Source organism: Crotalus tigris, unplaced genomic scaffold (genome assembly GCF_016545835.1).
Source record: "Crotalus tigris isolate CLP2741 ecotype Arizona unplaced genomic scaffold, ASM1654583v1 scf7180000017585.4430047, whole genome shotgun sequence".
Taxonomy (NCBI): domain Eukaryota; kingdom Metazoa; phylum Chordata; class Lepidosauria; order Squamata; family Viperidae; genus Crotalus; species Crotalus tigris.
This window is the reverse complement of record NW_024096493.1, coordinates 3,936,315-3,955,612: the sequence shown is the minus strand read 5'-3', so window position 1 is coordinate 3,955,612 and position 19,298 is coordinate 3,936,315. Positions and strand designations below refer to the sequence as shown.

The 19,298-nt window shown below is 37.3% G+C and overlaps 1 protein-coding gene across 1 annotated transcript in view; it reads right to left on the bottom strand.

The window, feature by feature from the left end:
• The window catches only part of ALDH1A1 (aldehyde dehydrogenase 1 family member A1), a 42,638-nt gene that overhangs the window by 22,796 nt on the left and 544 nt on the right, over window positions 1–19,298 (bottom strand). The window contains exons 2-3 of the mRNA XM_039361585.1: window positions 4,362–4,466; window positions 394–534 (exon numbers count right to left, since the gene is read on the bottom strand). Of these exons, the coding sequence (XP_039217519.1) occupies window positions 394–534; window positions 4,362–4,466 (246 nt within the window). The remainder of the gene's footprint in view (window positions 1–393; window positions 535–4,361; window positions 4,467–19,298) is intronic.

The following is a 19,298-nucleotide window of genomic DNA, read 5'->3' as shown; positions in this document are numbered from 1 at the left end:
TGAAATGTTACCTTATGACACTAAGCAGTGTTTCCCAAACTTGACAATTTTAAGGCATGTGGACTTCAACTCCCAGAATTCCACAGCCAGCGTTGCTGGCTGTGGAATTCTGGGAGTTGAAGTCCTCATGCCTTAAAATTGTCAAGTTTGGGAAACACTGCACTAGGGGACTTTTCTGTCTTGCTTAAGGGAGATGCTAATCTACCTTGTATAACTGACTGAACACAATAGGCCAGTTTTTTCTGACAAAGAAACAATGCGGGTTTTTCTGATGAACTATAATTTGGGGTTGGTTAAACTCTCTTAGAACAAAAACATATCATTTCACTGGAGTACTCAAAGGCATTGAAAGAGTCTCATCTTAAAAAAGATGAGTCAGCATATTAGACTTACAGCTAAGAGAAGACGGTCTCTTTCAATTAAATCGGCCAGTCTGTTCAACAGCCTCCCCCTTTCTGAGGCATCTGCTGTCCTCCAAGAGGATCCAAATTCAAATGCTTTCCTTGCTGCTTTAACAGCTTTGTCAATGTCTTCCTGTGGGGGAAAAAAAACACTCGCGCATGTCACATCAATACTTTTCATATTGTGATTATTAGTGATTGTTTTTTAGAGTAACAATTCTGCAAATGCCCACATCAGCACAATTCCAGGTATTTTCCTTTCTTAATGCTAGCATTAGTACACATTAATATCCTCTTTTTCTCCAGAAAATATAAGTGTAACATTTTCTTCCGCTTCCATTCAATCATGTCCAATTCTTGGAGGCTGCATGGACAAGTCCTTGAAGTTTTCTTGGCAAGGTTTTTCAGAAGTGGTTTGACATTGCCTCCTTCCTAAGACTCACAGAAAGTGACTGGCCAAAGGCCACCCAACTGACTTCATGCCAAAGTAAAACTAGAATTCACAGTGTCGTGGTTTCTTGCCCGATGTTTTAATCACTACACTAAACTGGCTTTCAAGAATAACAGACCCGCTAACCATTTTGATAAAACAAACAAGTGTAGCTCACTGAATAATACTGGAAAATGGTGTCCCTGCTGAAATCTATGCAAGGGAAAACATTCTTTTCTTTTTCAGCAAACATCTTAGCAAGTCCACAGCATGCTGTGAATTTGCCTGTTCATGAATTAATTTCATGGTAGAAAATTAAAATTAAACCTATTTGGTGAAAGAACGATTATTAAGCTCCATGGTGCTAAATAACAGAAGTCCATACAAGTGGAAATAAACAAATTACTATACTTTTATTATGTTTTTAATGAGACTTATCAACTATCACATTATGACAGTTTAAACTACCCATAAATCAGCAGGACAGGTATAGGATTGACATCTAATTGTCTATGGGGATTCTCAATCATCCAGGTCATAGTTGTTTCAAAAGTGCTTTTTCAAACAGGCAACTGGACTTCCTTGCTTTTTTCCCGAAGAAGCTTCTTGGATGTGATGTGAAACATTTTTCAAAGGAAAAAAAACCCCAAGAAAGTCCAGTTGCCTTTTGGAAAAAACACCTTTAGGATTGACATCTAAGGCTTAATAGGACTTTAGATTTTAAATGACCATTTAAAAATATAATCCTGTATAAGTCTGTCTTAGTGATTGTAGCTTGAATGAACAAACTGAGCAGAAGGATTTATTTCACAATTCCACCTACTTTTTTGCCTTATAACTTGATTTTCTGAGCAAGGAAAAAGAGCTTTCTAAAATGACCAATCCTTTGTTGTGTCAATTGTAAGCATGGATTGAAGTCCTAACATTTATTGGTTCATGTACTAAATGCAAGAATCTGGAGTTTACATTTATTTGTATGATTTGTAGATTTGTCCGCTTCAGAAAATGATTTAATTATTAGCAATTGTTGACACTATATGGCTTAGGACATGGTTATCTGATAGACTGCTTCTCTCCAATGGTTTCTACTTGTTGGGTATGTTCTGGCAGTGGATGTAGGAGAAGAGCAGGTAGAATTGGGGGAGGTGGAGTTAAACACATCATCAGGTTAGAGTCATTGCATTCCCAAAAGCACTCCAAGTCCAACCCCTCCTGAATGCCGTTGACCTTTATTTGGCACCAATTTAGTGTTGAACTTTAATCAGACAGATTCATGAGTTATAAGCTTGAATAAATCTTCTATGCTGCAACCCAAGCAATAGTCCTTTGCACCTCACAGTGAATGTGCTTCAGGTATTCACTATTAAATGTTGTCATCTTGCAGGACCAAGTGTGCCTTCTCTTTCATGGCCCCCACATTCCCGCAAAATCATCCCCCCTTTTGAAAAGCTTTAGTCTCAAGCCTTGGGTTAATGTATTATTGTGTTTTGGGAGGGGTGCATTTTGTTTGTTTCGTATTGCTTTTAAGATCATTTTAGTTTGTGCTCTCTGTGTGTTTTTATGTTTTGTCTGGGTTTTTTTTCTCTACACTATCCAGAGTCCATCAAAGTTGGGCGGCTATAATGAATTTGAATAAATTAATACAGATATTTGAAGGGGAAAAATACTTAATAGAAAATTAACCTGAATGGTCACTTTCTCAAATTGTTAAAAACGTTTTATAAAAGAACAAAAATATCTAAATTATTGTAACAAATTGAATTGTTTAACTGGAGGCAGATGAAATAGCAATTGATTTGATTTGTCATACCGTATTTTCTGGCGTATAAGACGACTTTCTAAAGCGTGGAAATCAGCGCCGAAGTCGGGGGTCGTCTTATATGCCAGAAATTACGGTAGTTTCCGGTGGATAAGATGACTTTCTAGGCATGGAAATCGGCGTCGAAGTTGGGGGTCGTCTTATACGCCGAGTCGTCTTATAGGCTGGAAATTACGGTACCTTTTTTGCATTTATTTAAGAGGAGGTGATAAAATGAGCAGCATAGTTAACCATGTCTTTGCCCTCTTTAAAAAGTACTCCTGGATATGGGCGTATTAGTTAATTGACATTACAAGGGGAGATCAGTCACTACTAAGCAAATGTGCAGTTTTAAAAATACTTCTAACAGGAATCTTTGGACTGAATGCAAAGAGCATACTTTCTAAATGACTTTCACTATTCTAAAAATTAACATAAGGCTTCATCAGTCACAGAGTTTTTTCTCTGTACTGTTCAGGACAGACAGGAGCCCCACTGCTGCAACTTCAATGCTTTTTTGCAATCAAACCAGGACTTTTCACTTAGATGCATACCAATCTGATTTTCCAACTTTGATTGAGTATCTTCCTATATTATCAGGGACTCCTTCTTTCATCTAACCTTAAGGATTAGAAACAAGGTTAAAACCAAAGATAAGATAAACATATGTTCTCTGTTTCTAGGGACAATCCTTATTTTGGGATTGTCCTGGGCACTAAACATTCCCTATCAAATGAAGAAAATGTCTGTTTTCAGTTATCTATTCAATCCGTCTAGCAATAGCAAGGAAACAACTTTTCTGTTTGCTGCTCTTTACAATTACAGCATGTGAGCACTTGAGAAAGGCTACCATATATGGGCTACAAAAATCTGGATCATCACTAAAGGGCAGCAAAAATAAGTACTCAGAAAACTCTTTTGCTGCCTTATGATTTTTCAGATATCTGCAGCCCAGATCTTGTGGTCCTCAGTCTTCAGATATAGTGGAAAGTACAGGAAACAATAGGCATAACAATGGCTTTAGCCTTTCTTGGCTGGGTTTTTCTTTACTCATCAAGTTTAGCAGTCCTGTCTGTTAGGAATAGGAGATGGGGAGGGAAGTTCATGTCTTGAATGACAAGGGAGCAATTGCTTGTTAGCAATCTATTAACAATAATTAATATTAATTTATTTAATTGATAAAACCATCAAATCAGAAATGATTCTAAGGCAGCAAACAATAGATCTGTGTTTTTCAAACCTGACAACTTCAACTCCCATCCTGGTTGGGGAATTCTGGAAGTTGAACTCCCCACATCTTAAAGTTGCCAAGTTTAAAAAGCACTGTAGATTGAAACATCATGAAAAACATAATGCCACATGTAGAGATGCACAGAAATAGAAAATCCCAGCAACCACTCAAGAAGGATGACAAATCAGCTTGGTCCACAACCTGCTTGAAAAGCCAAGTCAACCATAGGTTTGACTAGGAAAGCATTTTGCATCCAACAGAATTATGAAAGTGGTTGGAACTGTTGAAAGCTTATTTATAACTGAGAAATCCTTCCAAGTATTAACCATCTCTCTCGCTACATGTGTCTTTGCTATATTTAGCTCAGAAACCTGAGGAAATGAATTATGGGTTAACTTAAATATGGAACTGCACATAAATAGATGCTCCAGTTTTAGTCTTGACTGTTGGTTAGGCTAGCCGGAAAGGAAATCCATGACACATCAAAGATCAAAAGTATACCTTATCTCCTTCTTCCACATCACAAATTTTCTCTCCTGTTGCAGGATTATAGACAGGAAATTTTTTGCCACTGGCTGAATTGTGCCATTCATTGTTTATAAATATCTGTAAGAAAATACACAAAAGTTGACACTGATATTATTAAAGATGCCTGTTGGAAGAGATAGTCCAAGAGTTCTGTTTTCTTAAAATGCAAAGTGGGGTGGGTCCTTACAGAGAGATTAATTTCGGTTTTTAAAAATTGCTCCCGTTCACATAGCTTTTCACTCAAAATGGTAATTGGAAGCCAATCTACAATCATAAGCGTGTTTGTCTTGTGCATGTGTTGAAAAAATAAGAGGGAGGGAAGAGTCCTTTAATCAAAGCTTAATGCTTGGCTAAACTGTCCTTAGGACTGACTGAGACTGAAGAGAGTTTTTAATTTGGAACCAAGAGATGGAATTAAAAAAAATATTTTCCTTGCTCTTCATTTTTCAACAGCTCACTGACCACTAAAGATCACTAAAATGACCAGTGTTTGCTTTCCAATCTTTCCTCTCTATAAATCTTATTTTATTCAAGCCTCTCAAACATTCCATAAATCAGGTTTTCTCTGCATGGGATATGCCAAGACATTCACAATCTACTTCCAGGGTGTGTAGATAGATAGCTAGATATGTATGTTTTTAATGAATCCCTATGCTGCCTCCATCACAAAAGTAATTTGTGGTGACTTACATAATAATAGTGTCAAAAACAACATTATAGTCATAAAATAAATTGCAATCTCACGGTGTGCAAATGGCATGCCATGTTGTTTTTGGCTCCTACCTGTAGTATTTGTAAGTTACAGGCGGTAACCTAGGTGGATTAAAAATAAATCAGTGCTTTACTAACCTGTTTTTTTTGTTGTTGTTGCTGTTGAAATTTTTAATGTCCTACCACCAAAATACTCTTTTCTAGGGCTAGTCTAGCTACTCCTAGTGAGGGGTGGATGGAGTGGAGATACAGGTGAACAACAAAATAAAAACAGTTCAACTCAGTTTTTATTGGAATTCGCTAAATCTGTAGTCATGTACCATTTCGTCAGATTTATTTACACTGAAATGTAAGAAATGGAATCGGTGATAGTAATTCTAATTTATTATGACCAGTAATGGTCTCTTCACTTTAGTATAGCAATGTAAGGGGGAAACATATTCTCTCCAGTTAATTTCTAGTACCCTTGTAGAACATAAAATTCTCTCTCTCCCCCCCCCCCCCCCGCTCTCATATCTACCCACCTACCCACCTACCTATGTATTAGATATTAATCCTGCCTTCAAGGTTTCAAACATACATAATATTCTTCCTCCTCCTATTTTCACACAACATCCCTGTCAGGTGGGTTGGGGTGAGAGAGAAGGAGTGGCCCCCAGCTGGCTTACATGCCTAAGGCAGGTACTCATACAACGCAACATGCACAGGCTACAATCCAGTGTTTCCCAAACTTGACAATTTTAAGGCATGTGGACTTCAACTCCTAGAATTCCACAGCCAGCAACGCTGGCTGTGGAATTCTGGGAGTTGAAGTCCACATGCCTTAAAATTGTCAAGTTTGGGAAACACTGGGCTACACAATGAGGCTCTCCCTTTGTTCTTCCCTGCAGTGCAATATTACATCACCACCTGGACAGTCAGAGATGAGGATTCAGCGTGTGCTCCATTTTATGTATATGGGATGGATGGGATAAGATCATCTGATCCAGTCCCAATTCATCATTTCATCCTATTGGTTTAGCTTTTTTTTAAAAAAAAAAAAAATAAATTTTTAATATTTTTTTTACAAAGATTTTTTACAACCTAAAAATGATACCAATTTAAAGAAAAAGGAAGCAAACCAAAGTAAAAGAAAAGTGATTATTAAACAGAAAAGAAATAAATGAAAAAGAAATAAAAAGTGACTTCTGATCTTCTTTATAGCAGTTATAAATGTATTTATAGCAGTTATAAATGCATTTCCAAGATTAAGCCTAATTTTCAGATGTCTATGGAGATTCTCAGTCATCCAAGTCATAGTTATCCCAAAGGTGCTTTTTCACGAGGCAATTGGGCGTTCTTGAAAGAAAGGTTCGTGAAAAAACACCTTTGGCTTAATTTTTAGACTACAAATAAATCATGAAATTGGCCTCTCTTTTACCCACACCACGAACCCATCTCTTAAGAACAATAATGGTACTAATGGTGTTACTTTAATATTATACAGACTATGATTCGAACAATTGGGAAATCGTACTGATTTCTTAAAAGTTAGATACATAATAACAAGGGCACTGAGTTTTAAATCAAATTTTAACCTTGGGCAAGCAGTGGAAACAAATTTGGTTTCAAAATCTCTTTTATGCATAAATTTGGTATAAGTTAACCAATTAAAGAATCTAATGGGGAACCTGGTAACTAGGCCCAGAGGCAGATATTGAATGAATGAATAAAGCCAAGAGTGATCGATTCACAATAAAAACTAAATCAAGCATGAATGAGTAACAAGCAGAATGTTAAATAAAAAAAAAGAAGTACTTGGCAGCACATTTAGCTCCTAAAGACAGAGAGTAAGGTAAATATTAATATAACAGTGCCGTGTCTATGAAATGACAGTATATCAAATTAATGTACGTTTGTAAAAAAGAAAATGATGAGGCATGCCTTTTTTGGAAGTCCTCATAGCATGGATTTGTCACCACCTGTAGCCCATTGGCTCAGAGACTTAGATGAGGTACTTTTCATTATTTCCTCATGTCATTATTTTCAGTCACAACTTGGTTATAGCAGAACCAATATGGATTGGAGAACCAAATTTTTTATTTAGTTTTACAGGGAAGCAGCATGATGGGAAATAGAGACCCCTAAATTTATTTATTGAAAAATCTGTACTCAGTGTGCCCCTAATTTTTTTTTTTAATTTCCATGGAACTTAATCTTACATTAAAATAACATGAGTTCCCATGACACTATTCTAGTCATATATTGTATTCAGGGAACAATTTGTGGATAGAACCTCTGCTCCCCATATCACTTTCATTGTCTCCCCAAATGTGTTCATGAACCTCCAGACCTCTCTGGAGTTCTTGGGACCTATGAAACTAACCACAAGGAACAAGAAAGGGGGAACACTTGTGGCACAGTCAGGAATCTGATTCTGTCTCAATTGGGTTATAGAGAGCCAGGATGGTAGACAGTTTAGCTTCCAATGATGGCTTCAATATATTCTATATTAAATTACTCAGGTTTTCAGTTACCTTGATCTGGACTACCATATTTACATTTCATGGACAATAATAGCTTTTATCTAGAAACCAGCCAGAAATCCCTGAAATTCTTTAAGCACAAATTAGTAAGTGCTCTCTGCAAGATTCAGTTATCAACATCACGTCTGCATTCTGGATTTTCTTTCATTTTAGAAGACCCTCCAAGGGATTCTCATTTAGAATGCTCTAGAAATGGTCATGGAAGATAGGAGTCAAAATCTTCCTTTATCAATAAAGATCAGAGCTGGAACTACAACCCAAGTTAGTGAAGAGCCCATCTGAATGCATTGTGCTCTAACCTGTCAGGAATAATACCACCTGGAATAGTCCAACAAGGGTAAATTCCACCATTTTCTCTTGGCCAAGATATTAAGCAAAGCAACTGAGGCAATATCATTTCAAGGTGAGGTTGAAATGGATCTAGATATCATTCATTAACTTTTGGAGCTGTATTTGGTGTATCATCATAAACCATATTTCATTCAGAAAAGGAAAACTAGATAAATAATTTAAAAGGCACCTGAGATCTAGAGAGATCTATCACTTTTCGAGCCCCACATTACATGACACAATCAAAGAAAGAATCCCCCAGACATCAATAAGGAGCTTTAATGCAAGAACTGGAAGGAAAGTAGAATCTTGGAAATTGTAGTAGAAATTTCTAGGTTTCATTTATTATCAATTTATTATTATTCATTGAAGCAAAAGTTTCTTTAAATGTTTTTAATTTCTTCTTTCTGGGCTTTTGTAGCTTGGATTGAATTTCTGTTTATGAGATAAACTTTTAACAAATTTCACCAGTGACAGATCAGGAATCTGGTTGTCAACTCAGACTAGGGAAGGTCCTAGGAGAAGATCTAATTCCTCCAGAAATGATTGAATATAATTTGAACTTCTGGGCCCCCACCTTGTCCATGTCCTTTACTAACATTAACACCTATGGACAAGTACTCAAGGATTGGGGGCACACAATCATTGTTCCTACATGCAAAAAAAAAAAAAAGGAAGAAGAATGCTGCTCGATCACTGAGAAGGATCAGCCTCCTCAATACAAGGAGACATACTTGTAGAAGATCAAGCCAAATTTAGAGAAGGATGAGCTACCATAGACTAGTACTTGGTCTTCCAACATCTCAATGAAAAATATGCGTCTTGCAACACTGCTTTTATGCCGCTTTCATAGACTTCAAAGCAACTTTTGATTCCATATCACAAGCCAAACTCTGGGAAAAACTAGAGGTCTCCTTGATTGACTTCATCTAATATGTATGTTTCATGAAGGGACATCACTCAAAGCAAAATGTCATCCCCCAGAGCCATCTCCCCCAGTGCCACTGAAACTGAGAAAGGTTTAAAGTAAGGCTGCATATTGGTCCCATTCCTATTCAACATCTCTATCAATTCCATGGTGGACCATCTCCTTAATACATACTTTCACTCCCCCAAATTAGCTGGAAGACACATCTCTGTTTATGCAAACAGCGCATCGATACTCTCAAGAACATCTACTGGTCTTAAAAGCACTAGCACAATATTGCAAGGAAGACCAGCTAGAATGCAACTGTCAGAAAGCATAGCATTTGCCAAAAGAAACCACACTTAAAGGATAGATGGCCACAAGATTGATCAGCTTACCTGTTTCAGATATCTGGGAGTCATCCTACACTCTGCCAATACTAGGAACCCCCATCCTCTGGGAACTATGTCACTGAAAATGCACAGAAGAGCTCAGCTGCCATCCTTAAATTCCTCAAGTTAAGAGGTGGCCAGCATTCCAATTATTTGAAGCCAAGCCATTAGCACAAGTTCTCTATGTTCTCAGCTGAGTCCCTTCTCCAATTAGAACTTGTTCAGTCTGATTTTCTAAGATTGGACATTCAAGCCACCCTGAAGCAGGCCTTGTGAAAGCAGAGGCTGGAATATGGATGACCATACTCAAATACTGGTTCAGACTATCATTTCCCCCCTTGGCCTTGTCCCACTAACTGTGTGATGATTTCCAGGCCACATGGAAAAAGACAAGGGACAACTAAAATCTCATACTTGGGCTTCTCTCTAGGTTTTCTATTCAGGATGGGATATAATCAGGCAAAGCAAAGAAAACCAACTGGACCTAACCAGGTCCCCATCCTTTATTGCCAGTAAACCCAATAGATATTCTACACTTATATGGCATACTTAACCTACATTGAAATACCTTTACTTACTCTGGCACAATGTTGCGCCCTCCCCTCAGTTGTCCTTGAAGATCAGTGAAGGAAGGTCTACTCAAGTAGATAATGACCCCACATCTCTGGATACATCGAAACTACAGAATGTTTATACTCTGGTGCAGATACTACAGATACATTCATACTAGCCTTACCTCATCATTACTGCATAATTACCCAGAATGCACAGGACAATTGTATAAGTCTCTGCTATTCTCAAATACCAAGCCTGCCAAAACATACAGTGTTGCCAGGTTCTGTGCAGCTGCATTTTAAATTTGTCAAAAGATGACCTGTGCCACAAAACTGTTTTAATGAGCACCTAGTCTGTTACTATAGAGTACTCTGTATTATGATTTAATTTGCCATGTTTCCCTATGTCATCTATTGTTCTTACCTTTTCTTTTAGACATTTTTTATTTAAGATTTTTTTAAAGAATTGTTTTAGTTTTTAGCTTTTAAAGACTTTCTAAAACTTTTTTTAGTTTTTAGTTTTTATTTTTTTTAGCTTTTTATATATAATTTTATTTTGTTGTATTTTTATGCCTTTAAATTTTTATTCCCCACCCTTCTTATGCTACTCTTTGACTGTAATAAAGATTTGATTTGATTACTGGGAAATTTTACTTCCATCTGCTGGTTGTTTATATCAGGGATCTCAACCTGTGGGCCACGGCCCACTACTGGGCCGCATGAAGGGATGGCCAGTGCATGCCCATGTGCTTGTGCACTCACACCTCCCACACTCGTACTAGTGGCGAGCATCCCACTGGTGCTAGGGCTGCCCTGAGCATCCCGCCGGCGCTAGCGCCACCCTACCCGCCAAGTGTCCCGCCGGTGCTAGTGCCACCCCGGCCCTGAGTGTCCCACCAATGCTAGCACTGCCCCACCCAAGCAGGGCAGTTCATGAAATCATGCCCCCTCTGGTCCGTAGAAAAAACACACTCCACAGAACCAGTCCCTGGTGCTCAAAAGTTTGGGGACCTCTGGTTTATATGTAACATTTCTTACTTCAGCCTCCTTCCAATCTTTTACACCAGCTCCATTGAGCTAATGTAGCTACATGCTCCTGTAGTAAGGATACAAAACTTTTCCTAGAACCATCTAAAAGACCCTACCTCAAGTTCAAATGTTGTTATCTCTGATAAGCAATAGTTCAGTATTGTTAGCTCCAATGCACATTCAAACACAATATCCACATTTTTGCATTACGGTCATGAAGTTTATAGGAACATACAGTATTAACTGATACAGATCATTGCTCCATCTAGCTCATTATTATCTGCACTGACTCGCTTTGGCTCTTTAGAGTTGTACATATTGCTTTTCCAACTCTAAGCAAAGATGCTGGGATTATTCAAAATGAGAAACTTTATGCAGAAAGGAGATGATCCTACAACTGATTGTTTTTTCCAACAACCAAAACAGAAGTGCAAACCATGTGAGACTTATTAGAGTAAGTAAAAGATAAAATCATGCACAAAATGATTTGTAAACAAATCACAGATTCCTCAGCAATTGAATAAAACCCAAGTAATTTTGTTTTCCATCATTATAAAGTATTTCATACTGTATAGTAAGTCATGTTTGACTGGACTTGCCTGACGTTTATTTCCATCTTACCTATTGCTTTATTACCCCAAGTTCAAAGAACAGAATTGGCACTGATCAATGGGAAAGATGATAATAAGACAACTGTAATCTTCTAACCGTTCTACTTCAAACACTAAATAGAGATTTGGTAAATACATCAACCACATAAACAGGAATTTCTTGTAGTAACCATGCTAGCTTTAGAATCTCCAAGCTGGAACTCACGAAACACCCAAGGTTACTATCTGTTACTCTAATCTAAATGAATTTACTTGGCAGGAAAATACATACATTTAAACCCCATGCCCTGAATATCTTGTCCTGAAAGTAAATTACAAATCTTTATGAAAGATCAATTTATAAAGCAATTACCAGGGAACTTTCATGCCCTTCTTTAACATGTGAGAAATTACTATTCCCTTCAATTTTCATTCCCTGGGACTTCTTTTTATATAAATAAGGTTCTGCTCATTTTACCTACATTTTCAACCTAACCTTTCTGAAATGACACTGAGGGTGGCAACCTGATATCCCCTTTCCTTGAGTATTTTGAATATTTATATCATCTCTGGTGAATGCTTCTTGAATTGTTGGAAACAAAGTCTGGAGGTATCAGTCTGCTTGTCTCCATTCTAAGCCAACAAAAGTGTGCTTTTTGTGAAATTGTTCCTTCATCCTTCATGTCTTGCTGACCAGTCTTGTTCCCCTAGAAGCTACAGAAAGCACAGGTTCCCTGGTTTGATCCTAGATGTTCCAGGTTTATAAAATGGATCAGGTAATGGAAAATGGTAAAAGCTCCCATGAGAGTGGATAATACTTGACTATTGAAAAGACGGGACTTCTTGGGAAGGAAACAGTTCCTATGTTCCTACAAGCTTTCCTTTCCGGGCATGATTTGTCATGGGTGATTGGCAGCAGTCAATAATTTATAGCTTGCATAAATGCATAAATATTGAGATTTGCACAGAACTGACATTAAAAGACTGGTGTCCAACTGTCTCCTCACCAGGTCCTTGGGATTAACATGTCTTGATGGAGAAGTTCTCTACTGTTGCTCAAACAGCAAGTGAAGAACTCTCTCAGATATAAGAGATAGAATCAAAGGGGCTGGAAGAGCTTCGGATGTCTTCTAATCCAATCCTCTGTTCAAGGCAGGAGCCTTATACTATCCCAGTCAAATTATTCTCTAGTCTATTTTTGAACTCCTCCAGGGACAGAACACACACAACTCTGGAGGCAAACTATTCCACTGATTAATTGTTCTATCAGAAAATTCCTCCTTACTTCTAGGTTGCATTTCTCTTTAACAAACTTCCACTCATTATTTCTTGTCCTGCCCTCCAGTGCTTTGGAGATTAAGCCAATTCCCTCTTCTTTCTGACAGCCCCTCAAGTGCTGGAAGACTGCTATCATGTCTCCCCAATCTTATCTTTGATAGGCTAGACATAGCTAACTCCCTCAGCGGTTTGTCATACAATTTAGCCTCCAGATCTTTAATCATCTTTTTTGTTCTTCTCTGCACACTTTCCAGGTCTCAACATCTTTTTTTATTGGGGTGATCACATTTGGACACCCCAATTTAGTACAAGCAGTACAAGCACTTCTCATGATCTTGAAACTATTCCTCTTTTGTTGCTGCCTAAGACTGGAAGATACCATGGTGGCTCAATGACTTATTACTGTATAATATCTCCAGATGTTCTAGAATATCTTCTCTTGCTACCTCACTTTGTGTTGGTCATTCCAATGTGCTGCCCCCATTGAGTTCAGGCTCAGATTATGTATTTGGTCCATTTTATATCTTCTGTAGCAAAGATGGGGGCAAAGACCTCATTCAGTTGTTTGTTTGTTTTTTGCAATCTCTGTATCGTCCTTAGATATCCCCTTCATATCTTTGACATTTAGCAGCCCAACAGCTTCCAGTCTGTTTTTCTGTGCATTGTTTTTTAAACTGTTTTTCCCTATGTTCCACAAATTCTTTTTTTCCAGAGGTAATTGGACTTTCTAATTTTTTTAAAGATGTTTTGCTGCTCATCCAAGAAGCTTCTTCTTGAATGAGAAGTGAAATGTCTTAAAGAAAAATCAGAAAGTCCAATTGCCTTTAAAATAAAAGCACTTTTGGGACAACCATAATCTGGAAGAATGAGAATCTCCATAGATGCTCCATTTCATCTAGATTTCCTGATTAGGGCTGAATTCCTATTTCCAGAAAGAAACTTCCTTAGCTTTTATAGCTTCTCAGTCACAGCCAGAGACCTTGGCTGGTCTGAATAACCTCACTTCAAGCAGCAGTATTCACTTCTGGAAAGGCAAGTACACATCCCTTCTTTTGAAAGGTGGAAGACAGAACAAATAAGGTAGCAAGAATATCAACAGCTGTGCTACCTCTGTCTGAACTGGCCCTCTTTGCTCTGAATAAGCAAGAACAAGTCCTGGAAAGTATACGATGAGGTGTCTTCTATGGTGTTTACTTTGCTAATTGTGGTTTTGGTTTCTCTCTGAAGCCTCATGAAACGTGGATCTTCTCTTATGCAGTGTGTGAGTCATTGACTTTGGATTTGGGGAAAAATGTTTAAGAAGAACTTTAGCCTAAAATATTTAGCTATATAAAAGTTTTTATCCCAGATGGGTGGTTTTAAAAATATTCAATATGACTTATACCAAGGCGTTTTATTCTCTTTGATGGTTTACCTGTTCCTTTCTTGAGGCCACAGTTACGTACACAGAGCACCATAGCTCTTCTGGCTCCTATTGGTTAAGCTGATGTGATGTCACAGAAAGAAATTCTAGTAGACATTTCGCTTTGAAAAACTGCTTAGTATAAGGTTTCTCTTTGCAGGGACATAGAGGTTCCTTTTTGGGCTGTTGGTGGCAGCTGACTTTTGCAAAGCAGTGCTGGAGCCACAAGTTTTAATCGCATATCAATATTAAATATCTTCAAATGGATCAAACATATTTGAACTGTGATTAATTTGCTGATAATTTCATTAATAAGCAAATAATCATGTAACATTACTTTTCTTTCCCAGTTCGTCTGTAATGGATGACTTCATCATTCGAAGCATAGGGTTATCCGTATACATGTACTCACATTCTCAATGACACTTTTTATCCTAAAGCTGACTTCCCCAAAAGAGGTCAAGTAGTGTGATGATGGTGATGATGATAATGATGTTATCCATCCAGTTGTGTATGACTCTTGTCTGAAATGGTAGGGTTTCCTACCAGAACAGGGGGCTGGACTAGAAGACTTCCAAGGTCCCTTCATTCTATTCTATTCTATTCTATTCTATTCTATTCTATTCTATTCTATTCTATTCTATTCTATTCTATTCTATTCTATTCTATTCTATTCTATTCTAGTCCCAGTCCCAGTCCCATTCTTATTCATCAAGCCTATCCACATCTTCTGCTCTTGCACTACAACAGTATGTGGGAATGATGTTGGAAGACAGGAGGAAGAGCCACAGACTAGACAATAGTCCCATAAATGAACTCTGAGTTTGATGAGGGTTTGGCGTGGAGAAAGCATCTTAAAAGAAACCCTCTCTAGTTTTGGGGAAAGTAAGGCAGGGATAAGGTATTTCCAGATGTGAAAGTTTCTGTACTGCAACTTTACAATAAAGGAAGGCCAGCACAACTGGATGAACTAATTCTACTTTACTGTAAAGCTATATTAAGAGAATCTTGCAAGTCTTAAAGTACAATTCTACCATTGTCCCCTTGACGGCCCCAAAACTAGGGAGGGTGTTTTCCGAGCCTCTTGCTTTGCTCAAATTCCTGCTGTGGTCTCATCTAACTTTTATCTGATCATTCTCTTGGCTAGTTTCATTGCCCTGCCTCCCAAGGTCATTGTCACATACCATTATAGGGCTTAGGTGATACAGCAAAGGACACAGCCACTATATAGCTCAGATGCCTTTTGCCTCAGTAAGTATACAAATGTATAACTTGCGTTGCCATACTCTATTAGAATATGTGCACATGTGAAAAAAATTATGCTGACTTTGTGTCACTCAAAAAGAATCTTAAAAAGACACATTATGGATAAAAATGCACCCAGACTATTGAAGAGATTCATACAGACTTGTGTAAATTTAAATTACTAAGAAAATACAGCATAAATGGATATAAACAAGAGAACATGAAAACTGAGTAGAAAGGAAAATGACAGGATTGCTATTGTTCATTACCTAAGAAAAAAGATTGGACAATATTGGGCATGCATCTTTAACACTTTTCAACGGCTAATAAAACAGCTAATACTTCTATTTGTGTTGTGCATTTCATGCTTATCTAATTAATATGTTTTTGTTACTTTCAATTTAGCTTCACAAAGGGTGACAAAGAAGTGCATTTTTCCCTTTCTGTGCATAGTTACAGATTGTGCAGTCTGCCGTGTGAAGCTATGAATGCATTTGCAGAAGCTCTGAAACCTGAATACTAAGTAAAGATATGTAAGATTGGAGGCATTTCTTAAAATGAAAATTCAAAAAAGTGTTCATAGGATGGATGACGTTAAATAATCGTTGCTAAAGTTTAAGCCACAACGAGTAAAATATTTACTAGGGGAGAGATATCTTATCAGCTCTTTTCAGTACTTTGCACATTTGTGCATAAAAAGGCACAATGTTCTTAAGGTTTTTGATTGATCATTGGTATAAATTTGAGGCATGGAAGGAATGCAGGACAAAATATTTTTTATTAATTACATGCGCTGGTGAAATCAATGGAAATGATTGATGGGGATTTAAATTAAATTCTATTGATTTCATCAAGACTACGTCTAATACAATTTATATTAGATTGAGTTGTTAGCATCCATCTGACAGTTGTTAAAAATGTGAAGGTGTAGTGTGGGTTTCTTGCAGAAGAGTCATTTTCTCTTCATGAAAGCATCAGGTGCCTATCACTTGTGCATTAAAGATTCACCTCCTGCATCTGCCCAATCAGTACTTCAATTCAACTGAAAAAGGGATGAGATAAAGTGTCAAAATGATTTGCTGTACCACACATCTGTTCAGCTGTTTTGCACCTATACTCAGGCCACAAAAACTGAAACTGATCTCACAGAGAAAGACTACATAAAGTGGCTGAACAGCTTATTTCGAAGAACAACAGTTTCTGGCAGTTTTAGACTGTGATCCTTGGAACAATTGCTCTTAAAATTTATTTTTGGGTAAACATGTACACAGATTCAGTAACATTGCTTCTCTGTGTGCATTAGCTTTTCAGCTATAAAATAACATTCTGGAGAAAAGTGATTGTTTTCAGATTCTACTATCATATAGATACATAGATTGCAACTCCCATCCTCTCCATCCAGTTCATGGTTGTGCTAAGTGATGATGGAAATTATGATCCAGCACATCTGGACAGTAGCTGATATCATATGCTACATAACTATAACAATATGCTTTTGAGAGACGTTTTTGCCTTATCAGTGCCAGTGCAAATAAAATAAGAGTACAGCTGAAGTCTTGGGTCCATCATATATTATCTTTTTATAGCTGTCAAATTATATCAGGGCAAATAATTACTTTAAAATTCCTTGCACTGAAAAAAGTGAAATGACGTTAGCATACTCTAAGAAATCCTATGGAGTTCAATCATCAGAGTAGACTTTAAAATCTCCTTATATTCAAAAAATAAAATCATCCCCTTCTATTTGACCAATTGTAGGATTCAAGTGTTTTCCTGCAAATTATGCACATCATTTAGTCAAGGAAAAACTTTGTTAAATATTATCAAATACATTAACAAACTTTTCACAAACTAAAATAACTAAAGATGATCTAGGACTGGCTTTAAAGTGGAGAGGCTGCCATAATTTCATATTAATGAACAAATAGGTCAATTCCCTTTTTTTTCCAGTTGCTTCAACATGCCATGATTTGATTCTTAAACTGGCTTTCTTGGCCTTGTGAACGATTATATAATTGAGACACATACCAGCCAAAGTTAAAGTTTCTGTGGGAGTGTTAAGTCTGGATTTAATTTTCTACCACTAAAATCACTTGAACTTTAGAGTGCTTAACTTTGGCTTAAATATTCATTCCCGACTTGAGATGGTCAGGAATGTTATCAAATGCAGAGTTGTCCACACCTTGCTTTCTTCCTTTAAAAGCAGCTTAATATGCAGTAAAATTATCACATAACCTTTTCTCCAGATGAAGTTAAATAATCAAGCCTGATTTACAGCATGTGCACATGCATGCAGTATTGGAAATCCTGATGCATCTAGATGGGAGCATTGGTTTCCTTCCAAGATCCTCACATGCTCAATAAAAAAATACAAAGAGACAAGTAATAAACCTCATGATGAGCCCATGCAAGAATTTGAACTTGAAGAGCAAAATATACATCAGAGAATGCACCTGCCAGAAATTCTCTGAATCACTTTTGGCCCTTCAGATCTAGATTTCTGTAGAGCCCTCCTTCTGGATAAGAAAGCTATTCTTCACTGTTCCTTCCCACCCAGACTCACCTAAAGGTATTTGAAAATTCAGGGGATTCTGCCAGCTGCCAGCTAAAGTTCAGAGGTATTTTGCAGCATCGGTCTTGTGTAAGAAAAACGGGGGAGAGAACTGGTTGAAAAATTAACCAAAATAATATGTCATGTTTCCTCTTATCTATTTCTGCATGACCAGAGAAAGAATTTACTAGATACTTGCAAGGCAGACTTGTTTATAGCAAGATGCTTGACTGGATATGCAAGCTTGTCTTCAAAGACGTATGAAGAATCTGAAGCAGTATTAATTTCCTCAAGAATGTCTTCCATTCCTAGGACACTGAGATTACATTGTTTTTCAAAACCTACTGCACTCTTAAGATCCATGAATGTTGAAAGTTCTTTCTTCTGACTGGATATAGAAAAGATTGCACCGCACTATAATAGAAACCCATTCACCTTCATCCAAGTCCATCTGTATTTTATGCATTCAATATTATTAAGTAGCAGACTGGGAAGGACCTTGCAATTTACATTGCCATTGAAAATATAGACAGGACGAGTGCAAAAGCTTATCATAAACCTGTACTACAAATTGGAATACACCATAGTTGTCACACTCTTTGGGGAAAAAAAATTCTGAGCATTAATATTCTTTTGGAATGAAACCACTACCTAATATGTTCTGGCGTGTGCAGCATAAGTAAAATCCTTATGCAATATTATAAATCCATCTTCTTGTCTAGAGGAATGCCATTGCATTACTCCCCTGGCTTAAATTCAGACTTCATAGCTCAACCGGTTTGTGGATCATGTTGCCAACTGTCATAGATAAGCTTCTTCAGCTTGATTGCAATGGACTTAGCCAAACCTCATGTTTTCAGGCCCCATTAGCTCCACTTGAAGTAACATTCTGAATCTGAGCTTATTTGAGAAGAGTGAATTGTTTTTCACTTCATGTAGCACTAGAGTACAAATCTACCTACCTTTAGGTTTTCCAGTTTAACTGAGTGAAGGATAATTGATTACTTATTTGAACGTCATGGCTTTGTAATTCTGTGGACCGAGGCTGCTTTCAGCGTCTATGCACTTATTGTCCAGCTATACCTATATTCTTTATCATTGATTTTGATGAAAATTACTTTTTTTCAAGTAAGTATTTATATATTCAAACTGCAAAAATCACAGTACAATCAAGTTTCATTGATTGTTAATATATTCCCTTTTTTCCCTTTGCTGATCTGAGAAACCCAATCTCCTGTTTAACCTTCAGCTTAATGGACAGCTGTGGAATCAAGGATATAATTTCTGCACCGTTTATTGTAAAAAACAACAACAACCTTACTGATTTTTTATCATTGCACTTACAGCTATGTTTATTCCCTCCAACCTTTCCCAACCCCCATTTAAAGTTCTAGTG